This window comes from Thalassophryne amazonica, chromosome 10 (assembly GCF_902500255.1).
Source record: "Thalassophryne amazonica chromosome 10, fThaAma1.1, whole genome shotgun sequence".
NCBI classification, from domain to species: Eukaryota; Metazoa; Chordata; class Actinopteri; order Batrachoidiformes; family Batrachoididae; genus Thalassophryne; species Thalassophryne amazonica.
Window position 1 is genome coordinate 18593126 of NC_047112.1, and position 15180 is coordinate 18608305.

Sequence of the window (15180 nt, forward strand, 5' to 3'; positions counted from 1 at the left end):
GGAATTTCAAAATTGTCCGGGATTTTGTTCAACTGCCGAAAACATAATACATGTACAGTACATTGTCAATAGAATTGCCACTCCATTCCATTTTTACTCAATTCCAGGTTTCTCTGTATCGTTCACAAATTAGTCACGCCATTCTCCTCAAATCTAGTCACTTTGCATTGTGTGTGTGTGAAGGAAGTAGGGTGGGCTAGCCAGTCTACCCCAAGTGTTAACAAGCGAAAGCACGTGTGTCCGCTGGTTCTACGGCAATGCCGAAACGAAAATGACGCCATTGTAAATTCCGTGATAGCCCCCCATTCTGTTGACGTTGCTTTAGAAGCACTTCAAGGTATTCACTACTGTGGCGTGTCCACTGATGGCAGCAACCATGGAGCAGTAAAACTGTTCCCTCTGCTGATCCAATATTACAACTGGAAGAATGGTGGTGTGCAAAGCAAATTAATCGAAATTAAAAGCACCCCAAATGAATCAGCTGACACCATTGCTCAGTACATAAAAGACACACTGCAAAAGAAGGGAATCTTTTCTAAATGCATTGCATTTACTGGAGATAACTGCAATACAACGCTTGGAGGAATCCGGCGTAATGAGGAAGGAAAGAATGTTTTTGCAAATTTAAAGAAGTCCCTGCAGAACACAGCTCTTATTGGTGTTGGCTGTCCAGCTCATATTCTGAACAATTGTGTTCACCATGGTACAGACACACTAGACCTTGACATTGAGCAAATCATTTTCAAAATCTATCACTACTTTCATATCTACGCTGTCCGCACAGAGAATCTGAAGGAGTACTGTGAATTTGCTGATGTTAATTACAGGGTTGTCCTCTCTCACAGCAAGACACGATGGCTGTCATTATTCCTAGGGATAGAGCGATTACTGCAAATATATCCAGCATTGAAAGCATTCTTTTTGTCCCAGGACAGGCCACCACTGCAGATCAAGATGTTTTTTTGAGGATGAGTTCAGTGAGATTTACCTGTGGCAAATGCATTCACTGATGTCAGTGTTTCAGTCCAATATTCAAGAGATGGAGAGGGAGAATAACTCCGTTGTGGAGGTGAAGAGGATTCTAAACAAGGTCCAGAGCTTGCTTCATGAGCACAAGATGAACAACTTCATGCCTCTTAAAGTCAAGAGTATGCTGGCTCAAAAGCAGAAGGATGGATATGGGCAAAGGTGTGACCAGTTCAGTGCTCAGTTCAGGGCCTGTACAGTTCATGTCTTGACTACCTTCAGAAATAGATGGCACCCATGGAGGAGTTTTCCACTTTTATGTGGATGGATCTGAGTGAAATTCCAGACTGGAATGATGTGGAGGCCTGCATCAGGAACCTGGCTGAAACGGGAGTAGAAGTTGATGATGCAAAGTGCTTTGATCACGTCACCAATCTCAAGAAATTCATTGAGAAAAATGGTGCGGAATTCAGTGATCTACAAGCACATCAGAGGTGGACCAAATTTTTTGAAAGGTCAAAAAGTGTTGATTTTCATTCAGAGCTGCTTAAGATGGTACAGTTTTTTTTTTTTTTTGCCATAGCTGCCCACAATGCAAATGTGGAGCACATCTTTTCACTGATGCAAGCGCAGTGGATGAAGGAGAGGAATTGCATGTCTGTGGATTCACTGAAAGGGATTTTGTGCACCCAGTACAATTTCAGGAACATGACCTGCAAAGATTTTCATACCTACTTAATGGGTAATCATAAACTGTTGAAAGAGATGCAGTCTTCTAACAAATACACCCTGCAAGAGGAGGACTGAAGAGGGGCCTTTTTTTTTTTTTTAAATGCTGCACCGATGGCCCTATTTTTCTTTTTTTTTTTTTTTTTTACTTAGTCTACCACTATTACACTCAAAAATGTCAGTGTACATATGTTTTTGTTAGTGTACATATGTTGTTATAATAAATGCAATTGTTATACAGACACCATGTCATTTGTGTCATAACATACACCGATACACCCATGAATTCACCCCCCACCCACCCAAAAAAAGTTGTCCTCCTTTTCGGAAACCCAAATCTGGTCACCCTAATAAAACTGAAATGATGGTTCTTGGTCCAGTGAGACATCGGCATCAATTTGACCAGTTAACGCTTAGCCTAGGCTCGTATGTCATACATCACACTGACAAAGTGAGGAACCTTGGGGTAATTTTTGATCCTACATTGTTCTTTGACCTCCACATTAGAAATATTTCGAGGACTGCGTTTTTCCACCTGTGAAATATAGCAAAGATTCATCCCATCCTGTCTATGGCTGATGCTGAGACCCTGATTCATGCATTTATCTCTTCTAGATTGGACTACTGCAATGTTCTATTTTCTGGTTTACCGCAGTCCAGCATTAGGGCTCTCCAATTGGTTCAAAATGCTGCTGCCAGACTTTTGACACAAAGTCGAAAGTTTGATCACATTACACCCATTTTACACCCATTTCACTGGCTTTCTGTTCCTGTGAGATCAGATTTTAAGGTTGGGTAGGCCCTACCTAGCTGACCCAGTAATTTGACCCAATAATTTGTGATTTGTAATTTGTGTCTGTAGCATGACCCAAGCAGAGGGTCACCCCTTTGAGTCTGGTCTACTTGAGGTTTTTTCCTCAGATGTAGTTTTTCCTTACCACTGTTGTCTGTGTGCTTGCTCTGGGGGTTGGTAAGGTTAGACCTTACTTGTATGAAGCGCCTTGAGGCAACTTTGTTGTGATTTGGCATTATATAAATGAAAATAAATTCAATTAAACATCTCTGGAGAGATCTGAATATGGCTGTGCACCGACGCTTCCCATCCAACCTGATGGAACATGAGAGGTGCTGCAAAGAGGAATGGGCAAAACTGGCCAAAGATATATCTATAGGTGTGCCAAGCTTGTTGCATCATATTCAAGAATTGCTGCTAAAGGTGCACCAATAAAGTATTGAGCAAAGGGTGTGAATACTTACGTACATATGATTTCTTAGTTTTTTAAAATTTGCAAAAAAAAAAAAAAATTCATGTTGTCATTATGGGGTGTTGTGAGTAGAATTTTTAGGGAAAAAAGAATTCACTCCATTTTGGATTAAGACTGTACAATTCAATTTATTTTCATTTGTTGACTCTGTAACTACCTGATAGTGTTGTAATCTTGCTCATTCTGGGCTCCTGTTATAGTTTTTGTTTCATGTCGTTATCCATGCCTCCCTCGCTGATCTTCAGCGTTTAAAAATAAAACCCCAAACAATGTCATCATCTTTATCAAAAGCAGTAAATCGCAGTATTAGAAGTCAAAGTTTATATCTGCATTATATATTATATATATTTTCAAGACGCAGAGAAATAACTCACTGATCTGTGGATTAGTGGATATACGTGGACATAATTTCAACAGATACTGGGGCAAGTCCTCAGCAGGCACAGAGTCACCACCAGGTGGCACTGTCTTCTACAACTGCAATCTGACATGTTTGGAACAAATGATTCATACGAATCCGACTGGACAGTTATAATTATGGTCTTTAAATCTCTGTGTGTGTGTGTGTGTGTGTGTGTGTGTCTTAACAGTTCAAATGACTTTTAAATGTTTATCTTATCTTTATCTGAGTGATGGTCCTGTTAAATCGAGCTCAGACACGCCTGAGAGCAGAATCGATTAAGAAACACTGTTCAGACAGCAGACTTAAGAAAACAGCAGTGATTCATCTGCTCGGCTTCATTCTCCATCACATCAGAAAGATCAGGAAAATAAATCGCTCGTCATCTGCAAACCTTCTGACAGTCTCACTGACATCAACACGCACCACGCCGGGCACCAGAAGCCTTAAAAAAATAAATAAATAAATAAATAAAATTATGTTGCTTCATTCTCTGCACAGAACACCTGTAAAACACTAAACAGTTAATGAGAAAAGAATTTTTGGCTTCTATATTACTGGTTAAAATCACCTTCATAACACCTTTAATAAATCCGAGGGGAGTTTAAACAGATTTTTGCTGAATTAGAAATTTTTGTGCATTTCAATTATGACTAAAATACTAAATTTCACAAAAATTTTCAGCAAAATTCTAGGGTGCATAATTGTTTTGCACTGTATTGTCAGAGAAATGCACAAACATTCACCAAGATAAATGACAGAATACCATCCAAATGTTTCACGAAGTGAAAAACCCCTCTCTTTGCAATGCCCATGCAAGTTCTTTTTAATATTGCTGCAGTTACAAAACCTGACTTGGTGACAGGGTCATGACAAATGTTGCACACACTGCTGACGACGATGCTGAGGACAAAAAAAAAACACAAAAGGACACCAGTGTACAGTAAAAGTGCTTTGGTTTGACCAACTGGACATCAGCAACTAAATCACATGTGCTGCAACATTCCACATCCGCTACTTTTGGAGGCGGCGTGCTCCGCCCACTCTGCGGAAACGGCGCTCAACGTGCATGTTTCCTACTTTACGAGGCGCGGCCGTCGCATGCAGTGATTTCCGTCATTGCTGCAGGAAAATGTAAACGATTTGGAGAAACTGCTTGTTTTGTGCTTGACTGCAACTTCTTCACAAAGACGACTTGGAAAAAGTGTCCACTTGCTGTTTTCTGAAAACAAAAAAATAAATCTTGCAATGACACCATCATACATTTCAGGAGGACAGAGTAGTTCAGATCTGATGGACAGTATCGGTTTCACATTAGACACCAAAGGTGGACGGTTGCATCACAGATTCTAGGGGGGGTGGTGGAATATTATTATACTGCACATTCACGGCTCCATGTGGCGCCGCCAGCAATTCCCTATTGTACAGACACATTTACAGTTTACACCTTTGTTTTAAAGTGGACCTTTGCAAAAAAAAAAAAAACCAAGCAAAAAAAAAAATCAAACCCTTGCAAAACACGCCACAGACCAGGTCCTGAACCCTTTTCACACACAGTTGAAGCTGCTGGTGGGATCCTGGAGCTGAATCGACTTGATATTCTTAATCATTCGTCACCATTCCACGTCTCCAACAATCCTCATCCCAGACTATCCTCATCCCAGATTATCCTAGTCCCAGACTATCCTCGTCCCAGGACTCCACAGAAACCAGCTCAACTTCCAAACTGTTGCGTGTTAAAACCGAGCAAAACAAAATAAACAATGCAGTCCCATTTTGCTCAAAATTATGTCCATTCATTCCCCTACTGTCTCTTTTTTTTTTGGCAAATACATCATTCCATCATCCCCCCCACCCCGATAACCCCATTGAGTCCATCCCGTGGTTCAGCTCGCCTCTCGAGCTCAGAGTCTGATTGGCTGCAGCGGCTGTCCATCATCGCTGAAGCAGCATGGCAGCCAGTGGAAAGACAAGTAGGAGGCTGCAGAGGTGGGTCTGGGATGAGGCCACACCTCTGACCCGTTTGTTGTCTGGTGGGAAGGCGTACAAGCCCGGTCTGCTCCGAGGACAGTGACTGCTCAAACACATTCCGCTTCCCGATCCGCTGATGTCTTCACCTGCAGGGAGGAAAGAATCCCTTTACAATAAAGTATTTCTGTTTTTGTGAGCATCAACGTTTCAGGAAGTGGCAATTAATGCAAAGACTAAACGTGACCTTCACAGTTTGTTCTTAAAGTTTTATAAAGCATTAGTTGAGAGTATAGAAGAGAGGAAGGTTTACAACAAAGCAGCACAACTGTTGACTGGTCTGGATACTGAACACTGATTTCGTCTGCCGTCACATTGCCCCAATTGCTACGTCATCATCATCTTCTTCTTCTTCTTTTGGCTGCTCCGTTTCCATCTCACCCTGTCCTCTGTATCTTCCTCTGTCACACCAACACCTGCATGTCCTCCCTCAGCACATCCATAAACCTCCTGTTTGTCCTCCCTCCTCTCCTGCCTGATGACTCCATCCTCAGCATCCTTCTCCCTATATACCCTGGGTCCCTCCTCTGCACATGCCCAAACCATCTCAATCTCACCTCTCTGACTTTATTTTCAAACTGTCCCACCTGAGCTGTCCCTCTGATATCTTCATTCCTAATCCTGTTCATCCTCGTCACTCCCAAAGAGAATCGCATCACCGTCTCCTGTCTTTTTGTTAGTGCCATGTCTCTAAGCCGTACAGCACAGCTGGTCTCACTACTGCCTTGTAGACTTTCCCCTTTACTCTTGCTGATATGCTTCGGTCACAAATCACTCCTGCCACCTTTCTCCACCCACTCCACCTTGCCTGTGCTCTCTTCTTCACCTCTCTACCACACTCTGCATTACTTTGGACTGTTGACCCCAAGTATTTAAACTCATCTACTTTCACCACTTCTACTCCTTGTAACTGCACTATTCCACTGGGCTCCCTTCCATTCACACACACGTACTCAGTCTTGCTTCGACTGACTTTCATTCCCCTTCTCTCCAAAGCATATCTCCACCTCTCCAGACTAGACTCAACTTCCTCTCTACTCGCATGTAATGCGGAGTTGTGTCAGGAAGGGCATCCGGCGTAAAACTTGTGCCAATTCAACATGCAGATTCACCTTGGACTTGCTGTGGTGACCCTGAGTGCAAACAAGGGAGCAGCCGAAGGGACTTACTTTTTACTTTCACCACTTTTACTCCCTATAACTGCAATTTTCCACTGTCTTGCTCCTACTGATTTTCATTCCCCTCCTCTCCAGAGCATATCTCCACCTCTCCAGGCTAGACTCAACCTGCTTGCTACTCTCACTACAGATCACAATGTCATCTGCATATATCATAGTCCATGGAGACTCCTGTCTGATCTCATTTGTCAACCTGTCCATCACCAATGTGAACAAGAAAGGACTCAGAGCTGATCTTTGGTGTAATCCCACCTCCACCTACTGTGCAAAACATTCACTGCAGACAGCATGAACCAAAGATATTTCATGTGTTGTGGAAAACTGAAACAATGATGATCCCGTACTGTTGCACACACTAACATTTGTTTTCAGGAAGAATGGGACAAAATAACATCTGAAACGCTTCATCACTTGGTGTCCTCAAAGCCAAAACATATTTTAAGAGTTGTCAGATGGAATGGAAATATTACAACATGGTAAATGCTTTCATGTCCCAGCTTTTCTTCTTGGGTTCATAATATCTGCAATGAAATAGAAGCCAAAGTAAATGTAAGAATCACAGCTTTTTTGTGTGTGTGTGTATTTTCCATTTTCCATCCCATTCTATTCCATGGCAGGTGGTGGCCAAGTGGTTATGTGCACTTGTTTCAGTGTGGCATGTAAAACGTGCCAAATCAGCATGCAGATCCACCTTGGATGTGGCAACCCCAAGTAGGGCGGAGAAAAACAAAACAAAAAACAAACAAAAAAATCAACAATGGAGAAGATGAAGGGACTTACTTATTTTCCATCCCATTCCAACTTTTTTTTTTTTTTTTTGGATTTGGGGTTGAAAAGAGAACTAATCTTGGAAAATAGTTACCAGTAACTAGTTCAAACTAGGCATAGCCCAGCTTGATAACTGCATTAGGGATAGAATATAGCGGCCATTCCCAAACGTAAGAACTCCGCAGCCCGCTTTGAAATCGGAAAATCATCTGATGTCCACCCAACACTTTAAGCACAATTTTGATGGGCACACCATTATTTATCTCTATTACATTATATTTTACATATTTTGGGGTAAATTTAAACTCAAAGACAAAACTGAAATTTAATGATGATTTTATTTATTTATTTTTAATGACTTCTCACAGCACACCTGCAGTACATTCATGGCCCACACTTTAGGAATCACATTTTTAACTGGTATTTCTTTTGCTTCTAAACAGTCTGGTAGTTTGAGGCCCTGTGAGCAACTACTGTATGTATCCAGCTGGAGTTGGTAAAGGATGGTTACAGTGTCAGCCTCTTCGCATCTTTGGCGTTTGCTGCAGTTCAAATTCAAATGAATGGAACAAACATTTTGCTTTATTTTGTTTTAGGCCATTTTGAATTGGATGGGCTTGATCGGATCGGAATGATTTAGAATGACTTGGCTGCATGGTATTTGCCCTTTGGGGACATAATGAAGCACTGAAGTGTACATTAATATTGGTCAAATACTCACGGATGAAGTTTTAGAAAGCCAATGTAAAAACATGGTACAACCAGACTTATTCAAGATTTATATTTTTTCATTATGTTTTTACTAAATTAGTTCAATTTTGTTTTCAAATCAGGTGCATTCACCATCGTGCTCACATGTGCATCATAAACCCTACTATGTATGTGGCTTCTGAACACTGTGCAGTACAAAAATCAGAAAAACTCGGGTTTTCATGGGTTTATGGAGCCATCACATTCTAGTGCCTCATGACAGTGTAAACCGGTGCTGCACCTGGGTTCTAATGTTAGAGCCCAAAATATTAAAAAAACAGCCTAGTCTGGAAAATGCACAAGTATTACGTGGACAGTTCACATAAAAATGATAATTGCCTTGGTTGGCTGCTAGCAGGGACACTGCGCTGTGTGCAGATGGAGTCCAAACAGTTTGTGTGTGTGTTTAGGGAGTTTTCACCCACTTGCATCCTGAAAGTCCACATCGTTTCCTTCCATTGCGTTTCTCAGCCTGTTGCTCATGATTTTGAGCTGCATGATCTGCTGTCGAACACTCATATCTGGCTTAGTGATGTCAAGCTCCACCTCTGGGTTGTTAATCTGATTGGCCAGACCATCACCCATCACCTCTGGAAGGTACCTGATTGGAGCAGAGGAAAAGGGGATGAAGTGATGTGTTGTGGCAATAAGGATCTATCAGTTTTTGGTCAGAAAATCTCAAATGTGAAATATGGTTAGCAGATAACTGAAACAATCTTTCAAATGGTGGTACAAACACCACATTCAGCGTAAATATTCCTTAGACGTCACTCTTTTTGAAAAAAGCAGACGATCCACTTGATTTTTCAAGTAGGGGTTAATGAAAAATTACACAGGGGTCAAAAATTACAAATGTCCCAATCATATTAAAAAACTATACCACGTTATCCGTCTGATCATAAAGATTTCAAAAAGGTATCGTTTGGACTATCTCTGACTGAATGTTATGGAGTAAAAATGGCAAAAACAGTGACAAAGGTCAATTTCAGTTTGTACAGGGGGCCACAGTTAAAGTTGCTCCAATTTTGTTAAAAAGTGATGCAAATTATTGGTTAAGGGAACAGGGTTTGAAAAAGGAATAGTGTGCACCATGTGTTACACTTATTATCACATTACAGGGTAACCTATGTCACATTTCATAGAATCCAATGGACGTCGACCGTATTCGACATTTACTTTGAACAGTAAACATTCAACATAGTCAAAACTATTCCATTTATTAATGCTCTTAGCTTAACCAATAATTTGCATCACTTTTTTTTAACCAAAATTAGAGCAACTGCTGTTTCCCCCCATAACTCCTTAACATTAAGTCATGATAGTCCAAACTATACCTTTTTAGAATCTTTATGTTCAGACAAATAATGTGGGATAGTCTTGAATATGATTGGAGCATCTTTTAATTTTGACCCCTGTGTAATGCTTCATTAACCCCTTCTTGGCCACCTATTGAAAAATCAAGTGGACAGTCTGCTTTTTTGAAAAGAATAATGTCAAAGGAATATTTGTGGCAAATTTGCTGCTTGCACCATGATTTGAAAGATTCCTCTGTAAATATTCTGTTACACACACACACACACACACACAAAATCACACACAGTGTTGTGTGGGCCGCTGAAGAAGAGGTACTGCTGGCCCACTACCACCAGAGGGCGCCCTGCTTGGAGTGCGGGCTCCAAGCACGAGAGGGCGCCAGACCCAGAGGAAGTGACAGCTGTCACTCATCACTCCAGCTGTCACTCATCTACACCACTATATAAGCCGGACTGCAACTCCACCTCCCCGCCGAGAAATCGACTACCAGTACCAAGGTAATTGCTCTGCTGACTGACACATTGTGTAACCATCTGAACTTCTGTTGCAGCCGTTTTCCTGAAGTGTTGCCTTGTCTGGAGGATTGGCGTTTGCTGTGACAGTGACGGCTTCACCTCGCACCCCGTCCCAGATAAGTGGTTGATCAGGAGCTGCACGAGTGTGTGTGATTTAGAGGTGGAGGTGCTTCCTCCTAACGGTGTCTGGACTGTAAATTACTGAGTGTGCGGACTCACACTCACACATCATATTTCTGTTTTCTGCCAGCAGTACCAGGGTCGACAGCCGAAGACAGAGGCCACCTGGGGACTCGGGACTTGGCGGCTCCGGTGTTCTTCAGACCGTTGGTGGTGGAGGCCGTGTGGGACGCGGCTTCTCTCTCGTCGGGCGTCTTCTATCTTCGAGCCTGCCCACACGTCACCTGGTGTTTATTGACTGTGAAAATTACGACACATTTCGTTGTGTATTATCACAACATTAAATTGTTACCTTTTGGCTTACTCATTGTCCGTTCATTTGCGCCCCCTGTTGTGGGTCCGTGCTACGACACCTTCCCAACACAGCTGCGACTCGCTTTTCTCAGTCTGATGTGACATTTGTTGGTGAAGCCATCTGTGCAGCACATGTGCACACACACACTCGAGAAAACACACAAACACACAGCTACGCTGATTTGAAAATGTCCAAACTAATAAAAAATGGCCTCACGCACACAGATTGAACCGTTTAACTCATAATCATCATAATAACAGACGTATGAGACATCATATCCATCATATCCACTTTGCCAAAAACTGACCACGACACTTTTTAAGTTACAAATTCTTGTGTACTTTTTGATTTCCTACCATAACCACTAGATGTCAGGAAAAGGCAGCAAAACAAATATTAACGAACACCAGCTGAACTCCACAAAACCTGGTGGAAATATCAAGGAACCTATTTATATATATGTGTTAATTTATTTTACACTCAACAAAAATATAAATGCAACACTTTTGGTTTTGCTCCCATTTTGTATGAGATGAACTCAAAGATCTAAAACTTTTTCCACATACACAATATCACCATTTCCCTCAAATATTGTTCACAAACCAGTCTAAATCTGTGATAGTGAGCACTTCTCCTTTGCTGAGATAATCCATCCCACCTCACAGGTGTGCCATATCAAGATGCTGATTAGACACCATGATTAGTGCACAGGTGTGCCTTAGACTGCCCACAATAAAAGGCCACTCTGAAAGGTGCAGTTTTGTTTTATTGGGGGGGGATACCAGTCAGTATCTGGTGTGACTACCATTTGCCTCATGCAGTGCAACACATCTCCTTCGCATAGAGTTGATTAGGTTGTCAATTGTGGCCTGTGGAATGTTGGTCCACTCCTCTTCAATGGCTGTGCGAAGTTGCTGGATATTGGCAGGAACTGGTACACGCTGTCGTATACGCTGGTCCAGAGCATCCCAAACATGCTCAATGGGTGACATGTCCGGTGAGTATGCCGGCCATGCAAGAACTGGGACATTTTCAGCTTCCAAGAATTGTGTACAGATCCTTGCAACATGGGGCCGTGCATTATCCTTCTGCAACATGAGGTGATGTTCTTGGATGTATGGCACAACAATGGGCCTCAGGATCTCGTCACGGTATCTCTGTGCATTCAAAATGCCATCAATAAAATGCACCTGTGTTCTTCGTCCATAACAGACGCCTGCCCATACCATAACCCCACCTCCACCATGGGCCACTCGATCCACAACACTGACATCAGAAAACCGCTCACCCACACGACGCCACACACGCTGTCTGCCATCTGCCCTGAACAGTGTGAACCGGGATTCATCCGTGAAGAGAACACCTCTCCAACTTGCCAAATGCCAGCGAATGTGAGCATTTGCCTACTCAAGTCGGTTACGACGATGAACTGGAGTCAGGTCGAGACCCCGATGAGGACGACGAGCATGCAGATGAGCTTCCCTGAGACGGTTTCTAACAGTTTGTGCAGAAATTCTTTGGTTATGCAAACCGATTGTTTCAGCAGCTGTCCGAGTGGCTGGTCTCAGACGATCTTAGAGGTGAACATGCTGGATGTGGAGGTCCTGGGCTGGTGTGGTTACACGTGGTCTGCGGTTGTGAGGCTGGTTGGATGTACTGCCAAATTCTCTGAAACGCCTTTGGAGACGGCTTATGGTAGAGAAATGAACATTCAATACACGAGCAACAGCTCTGGTTGACATTCCTGCTGTCAGCATGCCAATTGCACACTCCCTCAAATCTTGCGACATCTGTGGCATTGTGCTGTGTGATAAAACTGCACCTTTCAGAGTGGCCTTTTATTGTGGGCAGTCTAAGGCACACCTGTGCACTAATCATGGTGTCTAATCAGCATCTTGATATGGCACACCTGTGAGGTGGGAAGGATTATCTCAGCAAAGGAGAAGTGCTCACTATCACAGATTTAGCCTGGTTTGTGAACAATATTTGAGGGAAATGGTGATATTGTGTATGTGGAAAAAGTTTTAGATCTTTGAGTTCATCTCATACAAAATGGGAGCAAAACCAAAAGTGTTGCGTTTATATTTTTGTTGAGTTACAAAGCACAATGGGATATTCTTCAGCATTCCCCAGATTTCTTAAAGCTATTTTGTATTTTTTCCAGGAAGAAGAACTCATTAAAGGACAAGTTCAGTTTGTATAACAGTCATATTTCAAATATGGATAGTAATCAAACTTGCTTTCTTTGACAAATGTGTTGTTGAAGAGAAATTCTTTTTTCCACAATTTGCTCAAAAGGAAACATAATCTAAATTTTTATTGTTTCACAATTTAATTTGCTTTATTAGCTTTACATTTATTGCCTAAGCACATTAACGATATTAAAAACTGTTAATGAATGAAAGTAACAGTAAGTATTAGTTGATAAAAATGTAGCACTAAAATAGTTAAAAGAAAAAACATATTGAATTGCTGTATTTTTCAGATTATAAGCCTTTTTTCTGTTCTTTATTTTTACTCGTTTTGGAGGTCCTCTTACTTCTATGTGACTTATATGTCAAACAGCAGGAGTGTAACAGACCAGAAAAATCACAGTTTGGTATGTTTTCAGTACAATGGAAACAAGAAACACAACATTAAAGATGTTCAGCCTATGTTTTCTAGGTTAGTGTGTGACTGAATAGTCTTTTCAGATATTACAAAATATTCTATCTTGAATTCTTGTGAAATATGTATTTCAAAAATAAATGCAACATAGAAATTTTCCCCCTACAGCCAAAGATACAGCACACACTCTTACATGCTATTAGAAAATTTGTGGAAAGTACAAACGAAGTTGTGGAATCTGTGCAGAAAACCTCAACAAACTCAAAATGTAGTGTCATGGTATCAAGATATTATCTTGCTTCTGGTTCCACAATTCCCAAAGGCCATCAGTTCTGGATTTCTAGATATGTTTTTGTTTCATATTTGATGTTCATTCCAGTTATTTTGACAAATATTGGATGGATACAATCCAAAAATATCGATACTGGAATTACCGATACTGACAACACATGTTTTAATCATACTGATGAAAACAAAGAAGCAAATATAGCTATTTCATTGGCATTTTGAGGATACAGTGGATTTTTTAAATTCCCAATATTGGCTCCAAATTGCACTGTCATTCTTCCCGAAGATATACTGTCAAAGGTGAGTTTAGTGCTCAGAGCCTCTACAAAATTGAACTTATCTATTAAATGTTGGCAGTGATCAGCAGCTGGATATGGATTCTGCATATTATTGCTTTTAAATCATGATATTCAATCAGTTTCTCAAAAACTAATCCACTGATTTTGATATATCAAACAAACAAACCCATGGATCTCTAAACGTCCTTCTTTTTCACTTCACGCACTTTGAAGTGTGCGACTTTAAAAATATGTAACACCTTGAAGACGTTGTTGTTATCCTCTGTTTTGTGTGAGGAAAAAAGCAGTTGGTTTTTCTATTTTAAAAATACAAGGATAAACGCGGTTGGCTGATAAAAGTTGAAGACCTACTTTCCATTTGTCCTTCCGCTCAACGCTTTCAAAAACTTGTTTGCATTCAGCTTTTGTAATGAATCTTCTTTCCACACAGCATGAACACAAATCTTTGAAACTTTGAAGAGCTTTTTACTCGACCCTCTGTAATCAAGGTTCTGAGTCAAGGAGAAGCGACTGGAAGTGTTTTACAGGAAGATCAGCCGGTTTATTCGCAATAAAGTTTGTATGAGCTCATTTTAATCAGCGGGTGTGTTAGCGTTCAGACCGCTCACAGGTTCCTTCCTTACCTGGCTTTGGAGATGCCGTTCCAGCATTTGTCCTGACTGACACTACCTGACAGTTTGCTGCAAAGCGCCAACGGGAGCTGGATCCAGTACTGACGCATCTCCCTCAGCTTACTAGACAGATCCGATACCTGAGGACACAGACCCACGGATCAGGTCTCACATCGGTGAGGTCAAAGTCCCACATCATGTGCAAACGTTCAGAACCTCAAAGTGCATGCTGCTTTGACATCACACAAAGGTTAACAAAAATCAAGCAGTACAAAATGTATTATTAACATGTTTTCCTCGATTAACTAAAAAAAATGTTTTGCTAGGAGATACAGTTTGTCGTAACATCAGCTTTTGTTCATCAACTTATTCGTAAAACCTAAAAGAAATTACCGTATTTTCCAGGCTATAAGTAATTTCTTTTACTAGTTTGGGAGGTCCTGTGACTTATATAGTCCAAAGCGACTTTGTATATATAAAAAAAATTGCATTATCTTTTTCAGCCACAAGATGGCATGATTGACTTGTATAACAAGCTGCTCCTGTATGGTGAATGAGCTATTGTGTCTCAATTCAGGGGCATCCTTCTGAGAACACGGAGGCCAAAACAACCAGAATAAGAAGAACAAGAATAAGACAGTCTAGTCCACTAAGCATTTTGTTACTGCAACATTAGCTTGTAGTTTGTAGCTGTAGTTTAGGAATCATTTTTCAATACTTATTTACACTTTATTCATAAACACTACCTATAATTTATAATTGTACATGTGGATGATGATGTGCATTTTTTTTCCTATTTTATTTTCAATTTAGCAACCATTTTGTCTTGGAAAAAAAAACACGTACTGATTAATGGGATTGTTTGGGCAGCAGAAGATACACCTTCACTTTCGGGGGAAAGAAGGCTGCATACTTCAACCACTTTATTCAGCCAGTGAATGCAGCCTTAGAAGGATGCAGCCCCTGAACTGACACACAGTCTGTGAC

At 41.1% G+C, this 15180-nt stretch overlaps 1 protein-coding gene across 1 annotated transcript in view; it reads right to left on the reverse strand.

Annotated features, from left to right (window-relative positions):
- Positions 1-4776: 4776 nt before the first annotated feature.
- Positions 4777-15180, reverse strand: part of gpc1a (glypican 1a) — a 107209-nt gene continuing 96805 nt past the window's right edge. Inside the window, exons 8-10 of the mRNA XM_034179502.1 lie at positions 14206-14333; positions 8510-8685; positions 4777-5477 (exon numbers count right to left, since the gene is read on the reverse strand). Of these exons, the coding sequence (XP_034035393.1) occupies positions 5296-5477; positions 8510-8685; positions 14206-14333 (486 nt within the window). The 3' untranslated portion in view covers positions 4777-5295. The remainder of the gene's footprint in view (positions 5478-8509; positions 8686-14205; positions 14334-15180) is intronic.